General features: G+C 39.2%; 1 protein-coding gene across 5 annotated transcripts in view; it reads left to right on the forward strand.

Annotated features, from left to right (window-relative positions):
• Positions 1 to 7,410: 7,410 nt before the first annotated feature.
• Positions 7,411 to 13,840, forward strand: part of Spef2 (sperm flagellar 2) — a 167,325-nt gene continuing 160,895 nt past the window's right edge. For 3 of the 5 annotated variants that reach the window (XM_042261438.2, XM_042261439.2, XM_042261440.2), the window contains exon 1: positions 7,417 to 7,560. In XM_042261438.2, coding sequence (XP_042117372.1) covers positions 7,503 to 7,560 — 58 coding nt within the window. In that variant the 5' untranslated portion in view covers positions 7,417 to 7,502. Of the gene's footprint in view, positions 7,561 to 13,840 lie in introns of all 5 variants that reach the window. The other 2 variants (XM_076551770.1, XM_076551771.1) reach the window with 2 other exon arrangements.

The following is a 13,840-nucleotide window of genomic DNA, read 5'->3' on the forward strand; positions in this document are numbered from 1 at the left end:
AGAGAGCTGTCTCCATTACTCATCTGTCATGTGGTAGCATGGGCGGGAGAGACATGCCCCCCCCCTCCCCATCAATGCCTGAAGCAGGTAGGAGAGCTGGCCCTGAGCTCATCAGAGCAGGAGAGCTTGTCCTGCTCCTCATCAACTGTAGCACACTGGCCCCTACAACATGCCTGGCAATACCGTAGAGCTGGCCTTAAAGGTATAGGTGTGGGAGAACCAACTCTGAGGACACAAAAGCAGGTGAATTGGCCCCACCCCTTGCTCATAGCTGCAAGAGGTGAACCAGCCAGGGCAATGAAGGAGCGCTCACCCTGGTGGTGAGGACAAGAAAGAGCTGGTGAGCTGACCAATCCTGCAACTACCCGGGCTCAGCTCAGAACCAGCATTATGAGTTGACCCACCCCAACATCCACACCATCTGTAATCTTCCGGAGCATGTGAAGGGACCAGTCCTGCAGACCCAAAGCTGTAGGATCTCCATGACACAGAGCAACACCAGGATAACCCTGAGGAGTTGCAGCGAGGGCCCAACTCCTTCCTATATTGTAGCAGAAACCAGTCGTAGAACCAGACCAGTGACTCTTTGCAAAGAACACTTGAATGTAAAGATACATGGATGAAATTGATGACTGTATGACACACTGTGTCACACTGCAGCTTCCATGACATGATTGATTTTTCTTTTCTTTGCTTTTTTGTTTTCTTCTCAAATTTTATTTTATTTTATTTGGGGAGGGGAGGCTGCAAGGGCAGAGGCTGGATACGAAGGTATGGGGAAATGAATGGGATGGAGATGCATGATGTTAAAAACTCAAAGAATAAATTAAAAAGCAAGTTAAAAAAAAACTTCATTATAAAGAAACACATGTAGGTAAAAATAAAATTTACCAGACCTAAAGCCTATACTAACTTCATGTAGTCAGTACTGGTGCTTAGAAATGTATATAAAATACATTCCTTGCTTTAGTATTCTTCTGTTGTAAATATTTATATTCAGTAAAATTTGATTTATTCAAGCCATATTCAGAACCCTTAATCAATCATGTTATTTTTTCATTTTAGAAGAAACATGTGAACTATTACTATATAAACTCATACAGGGACAAAAATAAACAACCCTTACCTTACCATTTCAAATGCTATCAAAGAACAAACTTAACCTTCTACATCCACTCTGGTCTCAGTTATATTGTCATCAAGATAATCAGGTGTCACTAGATGTCATCATTTAGTGAATGTCACAGAGGTTGAATCAATGGTTTTATGGTTCCATTAGAGCTCTCAACCAACTGATCTCTTCCTTTCTGTGATCTGCAGTGTGATCTGGGATACAGGGAGGGAAGGGGAGATCACTGGGTAGGCCAAGTCCATCAGTCCAGCGACCTGAGTTCCATCCCTGGAACTGGAATAGTGAAACAAATGAACTGACTTCTGCAGTTTGCCCTCTATCTTCCACACGCTCTGTGTGGCTCATGTTAACATGCCCTTCCCTCACATGCAAAATAAACAAAATGCAATTTTTAAAAAAAAAGAAGGATAAGTCCTCTGATACTGAGATCTTACAGTTTTTCTGGGGCTATTTCTCAAGTAGCAGGAAAGGTTATTAGCTCATGATGACCCAGAATCAAGTATGTAATAAATTATGCATTGTTACGGACATTCAGTGAATGACACATACGTGTTGTGTGAGAAATCACATAAACTCTTGTTATCCTTGTTTTGAAAGCAATATTCATACTTGCTGAGGACCTTCCAGCTACTTTTTCTTAGAAAAGTGCTGCAGCACTGATCATCTTAAGTGTAGAAAGATTTATTGGGTTCAAAAGACACCAGAAGAATGTGAGAAAGTATAAAATAATATGAGAAGAGACTCTCATTATTGTTTGTTGATTGAGCTCTGGTAGGTTGTAATCTTCTTCTTAAAATTTTTATTTTTGTGTGTGTGTGTGCATGTGTGTGTATGTTGGTGTGCACATTCTACAGAGTGTGTTTGGAGGCGAAAGGGCAACTTTGTGGAATTAGTTCTCTTCTACCTTAATGTAGGATTGAACTCAGATCATCACCCTCTGAATCATCTTACTGGCCCTAGTTTATAATATTAGGGGGTGAGGCTAAGATATAAGACTCACAGGATATTTTTAAAGGGTTCATTTATTTATTTAATGAGAATTACATACATGTGTACAATATATTTTGGTCATCTTCACCCCCTTCCTCCTCTAAGTCCTCTCAGATTCTCCCATTTCATCTCTTTCTAAACTTCATATTTCCTCCAATTTTTCATAAGGTACCGAGGACAATTAATGTGGCCCTTTGTGAGTAGTATAAGGTCACCCCCTAGAGCATGAGCAACCTACCAGTAGCCCTCAACTGTCTCAGTTCCTCAGATAGGGATGGAGACTTGTGGGTACCTCTCCCATCCATGCTGGGAATTTGACTGGGTTTATCTCATGCAGGCAGGTCTTGTAGAGGAAACCACAGCTGCTATGAGTTTGTAAATGCAACAACCTGTCACGTCCAGAGACACAATGTGTTTCTGTACAGTCTTCTTTCATCTTTATGTCATATCTCTACCCCATTTTCCATGATACTCTCTCAGTCTTGAAGGAAGGGGATGTGATATTGGCGTTCTTTGCACTTTGGGCCTAATACTCTACCATCACTGATTTCATGTACTTTGACCAGTCATGAATCTCTGTATGAAGTACAGTCAGTTTTTGCAAAATAAAGCTTCTCTGATAAGAGTTGGAAGCAGAATGAATCTGTGGGTAAATGATAAATATTTAGAAGGTAGTTTGGTATTATGTCGATTCAGCAAAATAGTATAGGCCTTCCCCTGTGGTCCTTGACTTCTTCAGCCATGGGTCCTTGGCCAGGTTTGCAGTACCACGCCTGAGTACTGTCCTGTGAAATGGGCCTTAAATCCAGCCAGAAAGTAGTTGGTTATCAACATAACATTCATGCCATTGTTGCAACAAGAGGCACATATTTCAAGGCTGACCATCATTGTAGGTCACAAGGTTCACAGTGGGCTAAGGCTGGTGAGGGCTTTTCTTTACCAGAATACTACAGAGTGCCTTTCCTGACTATGAGAGCTGGCTAGGAGGAAGGAAGCTTACAGGTTGGTACTAGCTTGCTTTTCCCTTCTCCAATGACTCAACTCTATGGTGTCTTAAGCAATAGGGTCTTACTATCATGTTATGTTGAGTAACTAAGAGTAATGATAATAGATAATAATTATATGATAATGATAATAGATAATAATGAGAGATTAGAAGAGGCCCCCTGAGGGCCAAGAATTAGAAGGGAAATATTCCACACCCAGCATTAGGGAAGAGCATTATCCCTACCACATATAAGGTTAGTCCATTAAATATATGTGTCAGGTATACTGTAAAGAATAGTAAATTTACATATGGCCTTTTCAAACATCTTAAGTATCAGTTATCCTTCCCTCCATCCTCTTCTCTCCCCAACCTTCCTATTATTATGAACTTTTGTTGTTAACTTAAAACAACTTAAGATCTTCTAGGAAGAGTGTTTCAATGAAGGGCTGACTACATTTGAGTTGGTCTGAGGATATGTCTGTGGGGAACTGCCTTCAGTAAGATCAATGATGTGGTAAGATCCAACCCACAATGGATCACCATTCCTTAGGCAGGGCATTCTGAACTGTATAGAAATGGATAGATATGGCTGAGTCCAAGCAAGCAAGCAAGTATTTATTTTTCTCTGCTCTTGACTGGGGATGTGATGTGACTAGTTGTTTAAAACTCCTGCCATGACTTCTCAACACAATGGGATATAACCTGGAGTTGTAAGCATGAATAGACATTGTGGTGATTTGAATGAGAAATGAGAACTGTCCAGGTACAATTAGTTACCAGTTGGTGGTGGAGTTGGGAAGGTTTAGGAGGTAGAGCCTTGATGGAGGAAGGACTCACTGGAGGCAGGCTTTGACAGTGTAAAGTCTCGTGCCACTTCCAGGTCACCCTCTCTCCTATGTGCTAGCATTTGAAGATGTGAGCTCTTTCCTGCCTGCTCCTGACCCTTGCTTGCTGCTGATGTCATGCTTCTCCATCATGATGGACTCTCATCCCTCTGGAACCTTAAGCCAAAATGAACTGTTTCTTCTATAGGTTGCTTTGGTCGTGTTGTTTTGTCACAGCAACTGATAAATGATTATTACAGGTCCCTTGGTCCCTTAGTTACCCTTTGTCTTAGCAAGGAAAATGAAACTAGGATCCCTCCCTCCTCCCCCTACTAAGCCACACTCCATGATTTCCCTTTTCCTCTTCATACAACCATACTCACCTATCTCCCCTCTCCTAAAATCATTCTTCCCACCCCAGAAGTAATTTTCTAGTTTATTGGCCTTTTCCAGTACTTTAAGTTAAACACATAAATATTAAAGGTTAGGATACACATATGAAAGAGAACATGCATTATTTTTCTCTCTAGACCTGGTTTACCTTACCGTGTTTAACTTTTTCAAGCTCTCTCCACTTACATGTAATAATTTCATTTTCTTTGTAGAGCAATAAGTACCTATATGTGTTTTATTTCATTATCTATTCTTCATTTTATGGACATTAAAGTTACTTCCCTTTCCTAGATATTGTGAATGGAGTAGTAGTGAACACAGATAGGCAATTGTCTCTATAATAGTATATAGGGCCTCTTAGGTGTGTCCTCAGGAATATTATAGCTGGGTCATATGGTAGACCTATTTTTAGAATTTGAAAAAGTTACACACTGATTTCCAGTATGGTCATAACTACAAAAGCAAAACATGGGAAAAGTCATTTCCCTTGTTCACACATCCTTTTGTGATTACCATTTTAAGTCCAGAGGAATTTCACCCAGCCCATAACACAAAGGAATAATAACTTGCACAATATAATTTGTATATTATAAATTAAGTGATGTGTGTTAAAAGGCCTCTTGGCCCACTGATTCATACCACAGAATTTCAACAGTTCTAGATTTGCAAAAATAGGAAACAAATGTGTCCATTTGGTTTCTACTGGTACATCTGAGTCAACTGGACCTGAGAAGAAATGCTGGTCACTGAGTATTATCTGAGTAACTTTGGGAAAGAAATTTGATTTCAGTTAAATAACAGGATTTGGTACAATTAGTCATTAAAAGTCAGGAATTTGCATGACATTGTTGCTCATGATGGAATTAAATGGGCTGTAATGTGGAATTAAACATTCACTGAATAGAACAACCTGCATTATAGAGTGTAGCAGAAGTTTCTCCAGTCCCACCTGGCCCCACAGTCCCATAGCCACTTATAAAATAATCAGTCAGAGGCTTACATTAATTATCAACTGTATGGCCTACGGCAGGCTTCTTGCTAGCTAGCTCTTTCATCTTAAATTAACACATTTCTGTTTATCTATGTATTGCTGTGTGTTCTGTGGCTTTACCTGTGTCCCATTACGTGTTTCTCCTTACACAGCAATTTAGCATCTGTCCCATTATCCTTTCTCCTCTCACTGTCTCCCTTGGATTTTCCACCTGGCTCCACCCTGCCCTGCCATAGGCCAATGTAGCTTTATTTACCAGCCAATGGGAACAGCATATATTCACAGCATACAGAAAGACATCCCACAGCAATAGAGTAACTGGGAAAGCCTATCATTTAATTTTAGTTCAAAAGCAGAAACGACTAAGGCGTGTAAAGTAGAGGAAATAATAAACTTAAATAAGATTAGTGGGTCAGAAGTATTCAGAAATACAGGATAATTTGATGCATAGTAATATTTAAATCATAATAAAAATCTTATCAAGAGTTGAAGTATGGAGGTTAGTGACTTTGGGACTACAATAAAGTTTGTGGCTTATAAACAAGTTTGAGTTGAAACTAGAACATAAAGAACTTTCAGTTGGTCTTTGTCTTCTAGCACACTGCTTTAAAAAGTTAAAACAATTATTATTAACTAAATTCATTCATTGACAATTGAGTGTGTTTGTGCATACATGTGCACAAGCACAAAATTCATTATGGATATTCTCACTACACCTTCTTTGATCTCATCACATCTGTCTGAACATCATCTTCCCTTACAAATTCCTGTCTCACATTCATGACTTTCTGTTATGGTTTTGTGTCACAAGTAGTTTAATCAAAGCTGTCTGTGTGACCATGCATTTGTAACTATCCATTGGACCCTGGTAAGAAAAATCTTTTACTCCACATGCAAACATACATACAAAAACTTAATACATACACGACATATATAAAGCAAATACAAATATTTTGTCTTATTACATCCAATGCCTTCTGTTATTTTCTACTCAACTCAGTCCTATTCTGTTCCCCCTAAGGATTCTTCACTGGCTCATTGAAGGAGTCACAGTGTCTAGGCAATTTAGTGAAGTTCATGGAGATTTCTAAATGAAGAGAGATGACAAAACTTTAGGAATTGTACCAGTTATACAGGACAGAATAAAGAGAACACTTAGTCTGGTGATTACTGTGGCCATGAAGGCAAACAGATTTATTGCATCAGTGTCTGTCAATTGAGTAAGGTCACTGTAAGACTGAGGAGAGGAAAATAGTGATTGGAGGTGATGAGAAAGTGAAAGATTGAATGAGAGACATGTGAAAGACCAACTGAGATTTTAAAACCTACAAGAGTCTCTACGTGGCAATAGATGGAGAACCACTCATGACTAAATTCAAAACAGCTATATGAAATAATTTCCTAAAAACTTGAAATACAAGCAACTCATATATTCAAATTCAGCACACAGATAAAATACAAAACCTCACATAGCCTTAGAAGAAAAGGCAAGTTTGAAGCATATGCTGAGATTGTACTGGGAGCCAGGCATCAGCGTATGAATTTTCTTTTAATTCTGACAACTTGCAAAGCAAGCATTGTATCTGTATCTATAGGAAGGAACAGCAAGGTTCAAAGAAGGTAAGCCATTATTTTTGGGCAAAGAACTTGTGAGATCAAAGCCCAACAGAAAGACTCACACATATCTGATTGGGAAGCTTGGACTTTATTGATAGTATAAAATTAAAATTACAAAAGATATTACAATGAATAATTTAAAGTAGTGCTTTTATAAAACTAATTGCATTTTAGTACACATTATCGTTTTTCAAATCAGCTTATGATCTCAAGTAACTCTTTATAATCTACCCTTGGATATTTACGGAAGAAAAATGAAAGTTTTAATTCAACTGATAATTTTTTAAAGAAACTTTCTATTGAATATTCTTATTGTTGATCAGACTCTTGAGAGTCTTGTTCACTAGCATAAGCTGAGGTCTTACAAGCCAGTAGGGGGCAGACAACAATTTCTGTATCTTTGGCGGGGCTCTGGTGTCTCTTCCTCTCTGAGCCCGTTACTTACCTCCAGCCTGGTTGCGCTTCCTTAGCAACTGGTTGCCCTGGGCGACGGGAAGACGCAGTCCCTCAGATTGCATTCCTGGCAAATTCCTAGCACCTGCTAGTGGTCGAAGGCCCCAGTGAGCTATGTCGGAGATCCTGTGCCATTGGCTCAACCGGGATTTGAAGGTGTCCCGGACCGTGAGTGAGTGACCACAGCCTAGGGCAAGCCAGGAGGGGAGCGCGGAGGTGGGGGTGGGGGTGGGACGCTGATGGAAAGTGTCCCCTGAGTGGCTAGCTGCGCCCCACAGTGAGGGCTAGCACTCTTCAGTCCTACCTAGCCACCTGGGGCCTTCTCATTTCATCCTGCCTCAGGCATTACCACCCCCACCCATCACAAGGTCTCAGCCCTCAGAGTTTCTGACCTAGTCTATATTTCTAAGCAGCCAGGGAGGCTTAATTTCGACAAACTGGCCTGCTCCTATGGGGAGGAAACTTTGCTCCTGTCTGTAGTCTGACTCTGGCTTTGCTTCCAGGACATCTGCATTAAGAGGTGCAGGACAAGCCCACGGAGGAGCAGGAAGTGCTTTTGGGAGTTACCACTTTTTCTGTTTCCTCCAATGTAAATTAGATCCAATCACTCTCTTTAACAGCAAATGAGATGATGTAGAATATGGTAACGTTTGCCAGTTTTAGAAACTTTAACCAGTTTCTAAACTTAAGCTGTTTGAAAAAAAAAAATACCATCTACCCTTTTCTAAGCTAACCTTACTTAATTTTATCAAAGACATAAAGCTGTACCAGAAGCTCCTAAATTCTTATGGCCCAGAAAGTTACAAACAGGTCAAATTTGGTGAAAACCAACACTTCCAAGTGTAGCACTTCAGTATGCTCTTTCTCCTCTTTGGGGGAGGGATTATTGTCTCTCCAAAGGGAACTCATTTTCAATTGCTATGGATTTTCCTCAAGGCAAGACATTTTCAGGACAAATCATTTCAGTCTGTCTTCCCAGAGGAACCCTTGCCTCCCTGCCAATTGCTAATAATGGGGGCAGTGATGCCAGTTCAGCCCTGGGTCATTCATAGATGCTGCTAGATCAGTAGTGTTTGTGCGGGTGTGAAATATCTATTGTCAGCCCAAGGATCTTCAACACATAACATCCCAAATTGCGTTTCTTGAGGCATAAATATTATATGTATTATTTGCTTAGCCACCTCTACCCGGCTATGAGCAATAATAAATTCCTTCTCAGTGTTCTATCTCGTTGTGCCTCAGAGATTTTCTCTCTCAAATATGATGCTAAACTCAGGACAATATTTAGCATTTATCAATTCTTTCTCCTTTCTCACCATATTGTCTAAAACTGAAGTATCACACCTTACGTTGCACTATTCTGAGAGAGCAGTTGCACATTTTTTAGCTTAAGTTAGTTCACTTTGATAATAAAATTCACTCCATTTCTTCAAGTCCCTAGAACCCTTGTAGAGTAAAACATTTTTGGAAAAAAGTAAATAAAATTAATCATAAACATGCAAACACTAGATGCTAATAAGTTTGAGAAATTTGATTTTGGAAGGAAGTATGACCTCATTGTGAAGATTAAAAGCTTGGAGACATTTTAAATAAAAATTATAACACCACAAGCTATGAGTGGAAAATTCCCAGCATCTTTTTTCCTCAAGTATAAATCTGGAAATTGTTAGCAGAGGCACCCCATGCTAAATTCATTTTGAACACTAGCAATACAGCCATTGCTGAATCCCAGTTGCTGTAAGATGTCTAAGGAAGCAGTCTCTGATACAGCCAAATTATGCATGTAAAGGGCTATTCAGAGTACAGGGAATATATTCAATTGTGTTTGTAATAGAGATAGGATTCCTGTGTACCTAAGGGAACACACAAGTCTCTGGTTAGGTAAGCTGTTCTTTAGGGTGTGATGGAAGATTTTTAATACTTTGTAAAACATATAATGTAATGAAACAGTGTAAGTTGAAGAAAATAATTTGGTGATTTCTGGATAACAGCTGTGCAAGGGGATTGGAGACCTGGCTGCCTGGCTCTAAATATCTTCTTCACCGTCACTAGCCAGTAGCCTAAAGTTCACTGTACTTAAAAACAGCATTTGTAATGACGCTTCATTGGTTGTATCAAGGTTAAATGGCATACATAATACATGTAAAACATTGAATAGCACTTGGGATGGGATAGTGAGTAAAGATCTAACTTGTCAACTTCACTCATCTTTAAAAAAACCAACATAAGATATTTGAACTAAGATTTGTATTTCTATTTGATTCTGGAATAGAAATCATCTGAATAGCCTTAAACAGAGTAATAGTTACATAAACCATGTTCTTTTATACCATGGAGTACTGTGCAACTGTTGAATGAATAGGATACATGTTTTGATGTAACAGATTTTGTGTGTTTATTTGAGTAAAAATATTGTAGCTTATTGTAACTAGTATAATTATGGTTTTATCAACTATAAAATACATATACAAACATATACACAGGCATTAGGGAAAAGAAACACATGTATTCTGCTGTACTATATTGTTAACATGTCCATAAATCTTCATATTGTGATTTATTTTAACATAAGTATATGTACAGATATAATCCGGAATGTCAATGCTGGTTACCCTGAGGAGGCAGTCATGTATATATTGCCTTCATGCATTTCTATTATTTGGATTGAGCTTGTGTTGCTTTTAGAGTTTAAAAGAAAAATTCAGTATAATATTGAAATGAGAAGTTCAATAATAGAAGTCAAACTTCTTGAAAAAATAAGGGAAAAAATTCAGTTAAAACATGGATGCTTTTATAATAAAGTATTCTATGGACTCTTTGAAGGGTTTTTCTCAAATAAAAATATAGTTGAAATAATAAGAAAATAGTTACAGGCTACTGAATATTTATATATTTGTAACATAGAATATGCTAAGACATTTTTAAACTATCTTTTTATTTGTTGTTAAAAACAAGCATAAAAGTAATGTCTCCAAGTAAAGATGATAATGAGAACATTTGGGAATTGGTCAGGGATGCGCAGTTAATAGATTGTAGAGCTAAGATATTAACCTAGATATTTGACTTTTGCTTTTAGATACTATATTCTATATTAGTGTTTACATTCAGAAATATTTATTAGTGTCTATTGATCAATCCATCTACCTTCAAATATTCATTTAAACTCACTTTTAAGGGGTGTCATCCAATTTGGAGGGTTTTTTTTTCTTTTAAAGTATTGAATTTCAACCATTTAGCTTCCCTGGGAATTTATAAGGATTCAAGACATAAGTCAATTCCCAGATGGTTAAGCAGCAAGGATAGGATTATTAGTGTTTGATTAAGAGTGGTTCAGTCTGTTCATTGTTTGTGGAGCGAAGAAACAAGATGAGGATGCCACATAAGTGCCTTAATAAGGCTAAAGAACCTCTATTTGTTTGAGATACAGCCAAAGTCATTGATTTCTAGATTATCTTGAAAGCTAGGTTCTGAACTACCCTGCTTATTCACAGTAGAGAAAAGACATTCCAAAAATCTAAATCAAGAATAGTCATCTTCCACTGGGGCAGGTGGTAGTGTATGTTCCTGGGAGTCCCTCTAGAGTTGATTAATCCTAATGGAGGAAGACTCCAATCTAGCCAATGAAACCTAATAGCCTTCAATAAGATATCTTTAATTGAATCATTTTCCTTGGAAATAGTGCTTATTTGTAAACTTAATAGGATCTCTTAAACTACAATACAGTGTATTATCCAAAATAATAAACTGGAATTCAAGAATTATTTTTTATAATGATATGGAAATTTATTAGTATGTCCATCAATTTAATTTTTAATATTTTTGTTTTATTTTTTCATATGAACTCTTGAATATATTCTTTCCCTTCCCCTTCCCCAACTCCCTCACATATTCTTTCCCTGTCTATTTCATGTTATGGCTTATAACAAAAACAAAACAAAGTGTGTGCATGCATACTTACACACACACACACACACACACACACACACACACACATACACACACATACACACACACACACACACACACACACACACATACACACACACACACACACACACACACACACACACACACCATGGAGCCCTTTTGGTATTGACCAGCTGTAGTTGAGTATGAGGCTTGGCCTCGATTGTGATTGATATAACCAGTGTCACTCCATTGAAGAAAACTATGTCCCAGCTCTCAGTTACAAACAGCATCTTGGTTAAGGGTGAAATTTGTGTCCACGTCTCTTTCTCATGCTGGGCTTTTGTCTGGCTTGACCTCATACAGTTCTTGTACATGCTGTCAGAGTTTCAAGTTCATATGTGCCTCAGTGCTGTTGTGTCTGGTAAATGCTAGTACCCCCAAGTCTTCTATCACCTCTGGCTCTTACAATCTTTTGATCTACTCTTCAGCATTGATCCCAGAGTCTTTAGGGGAGGAATTTGATACAGATATCTCATTTATGGCTGAAGCCTCCAAAGTCCTTCACTCTTCATATTTTCTAGTTTAGGTCTCTGTGTTAATTGCCATCCACACTAAGAATTGGTTTTCTAATTAAAAATGAGGGGCATAGAATAATATTACTGGAAAATCTGCTAGAAGTCCTCTCTGAGGTATTTATTTATTTACTTATTATTGTGTGTATGTATGTGTGCATGCCTATGTGTGCACATGTAAACAGAAGAGGTGTGTATCAGGTCTCTTCCTCTGTGTTCTTCATCCCATTTTTTTTAGATATAATTTCTCACTGAACCTGAATTGTTTTGGATAAACTGATTGGCTAGTGTGTTCCAGGGTACAAGCTGTCTGCACATCAGGTGCTGGGGTAGCAGATACATACCAAAATCCCAAGCTTTTTCCATGGGTGCTGGGGTTGTAAATTTATGTTCTCACAGTTTTACAGCAAGTACTTTACCCACCAACCCATCTCCCCAATACCACACTCAGTTCCTCTCTAGAATAAACATTGCCTCTCTTTCATAAGACACTTGTGAATTTTTATTAAGAGCAAATGAGCACCAGAATGCTGTAACAGAGCATTCTCCATAATTGACATATGCCGTGTTGGCTAGTTTTACATCAACTTTGCACAAGCTAGAGTCATTGGAGAGAAGGGAGCCTCAACTGAGAAAATGTCTCCATAAGATCTGGCTATAGGCAAGCCTGTTGGGTATTTTCTTTTCTTTATCTTTTAATATATAATTTTTTATTACATTTTTTTCCTTTTACATACCAGCCCCTGTTCTCCCTCTCTCCTCTTCTCCTGCTACCCCCCACCTACTCCTATCCCACCCCCATCCCCTCCTCATAGAGGGTAAGGCCTCCCTTGGGTAGTCAACACAGGCTGTCATACTATGTTGAGGATGGACCTAACCCCTCCCCCCTGCATCACGGATGAGTAAGACATTGCACCATAGGGAATGGGATCTAAAAAGCCAGTTTGTGTACCTGGGGTAAGTCCTGGTCCCATTGCCAGGGGACCCACAAACACATCAACCACGCAACTCTCACCCCATTGAGAGGGCCTAGTTCGGCCCCATCCAGGCTCCCAGGGTATTTTCTTACTTAGTGATTGATGTGGGAGGGCCAAGTCCATTGTGGGTGGGGCCACCCCTGGGCTAGTGATAAGAAAGCTGGCTGACTTTGGAAGTCAGTGTGGCAGTTCCTCAGAAAACAGAATCAACCAACCTACCACAAGACCCAGCTATACCACTCTTGGGCATATACCTGGAAAGGCTCAATTATACCACAAGGAGACTTGCCCACCTATGTTCATAGCAGCTTTATTTGTAATAGCTAGAACCTGCAAAGAACCTAGATGTCCCTCTAAGTAGCAACTGATAAAGAAAACGTGTTACATTTATGCAATGGAGTATTACTCAGCTGTTAAAAACAAGGACACTAAGAAATTTGAAAGCAAATGGATGAACTAGAAAAAAAAATCATCCTGAGTGAAGTAACCCAGACCAATAAAGACAAACATGGTGTGTACTCACTCATAAGTGGATATTAGCTGTAAAATAAAGGATAACTATGCTACAATTGACAGATCCAGAGAGACTAGGTAACAAGGAAGGTTCATGGGGGGACACCCAGATCTTCCTGGGAAGGGGAAATAAAAGAGATTTCATGAGTAGACCGAGGGTAGGTGGGGATAGGGACATGAGTGATCAGGTTGGGGAGGTGAAGTGGGGGAGAGTGCTGAGACGGACTGCTGGTGGCCATTTGGGGGTCGGCAGAAGCCTGGTGCAGGGGAATTACCCAGGGGTCTGTAGGGAGGACCTCAGCTTAGACTCCTAGCAGTAGCAGATAAGTAGCCTGAACTGCCCTTGTTCTGTTGCTTAGTCTTACTGCAACTTGATATGCCATGTTTTACCAATAGTCATAGGAGACCTGGATGGAGTTGGAAAAGGAAGGGATTGAAGGGAGGGGCAATTTGGGGAAGAGGAACTGGGAGGGAGGTTGGT

This window comes from Peromyscus maniculatus, chromosome 15 (assembly GCF_049852395.1).
Source record: "Peromyscus maniculatus bairdii isolate BWxNUB_F1_BW_parent chromosome 15, HU_Pman_BW_mat_3.1, whole genome shotgun sequence".
NCBI lineage: Eukaryota > Metazoa > Chordata > Mammalia > Rodentia > Cricetidae > Peromyscus > Peromyscus maniculatus.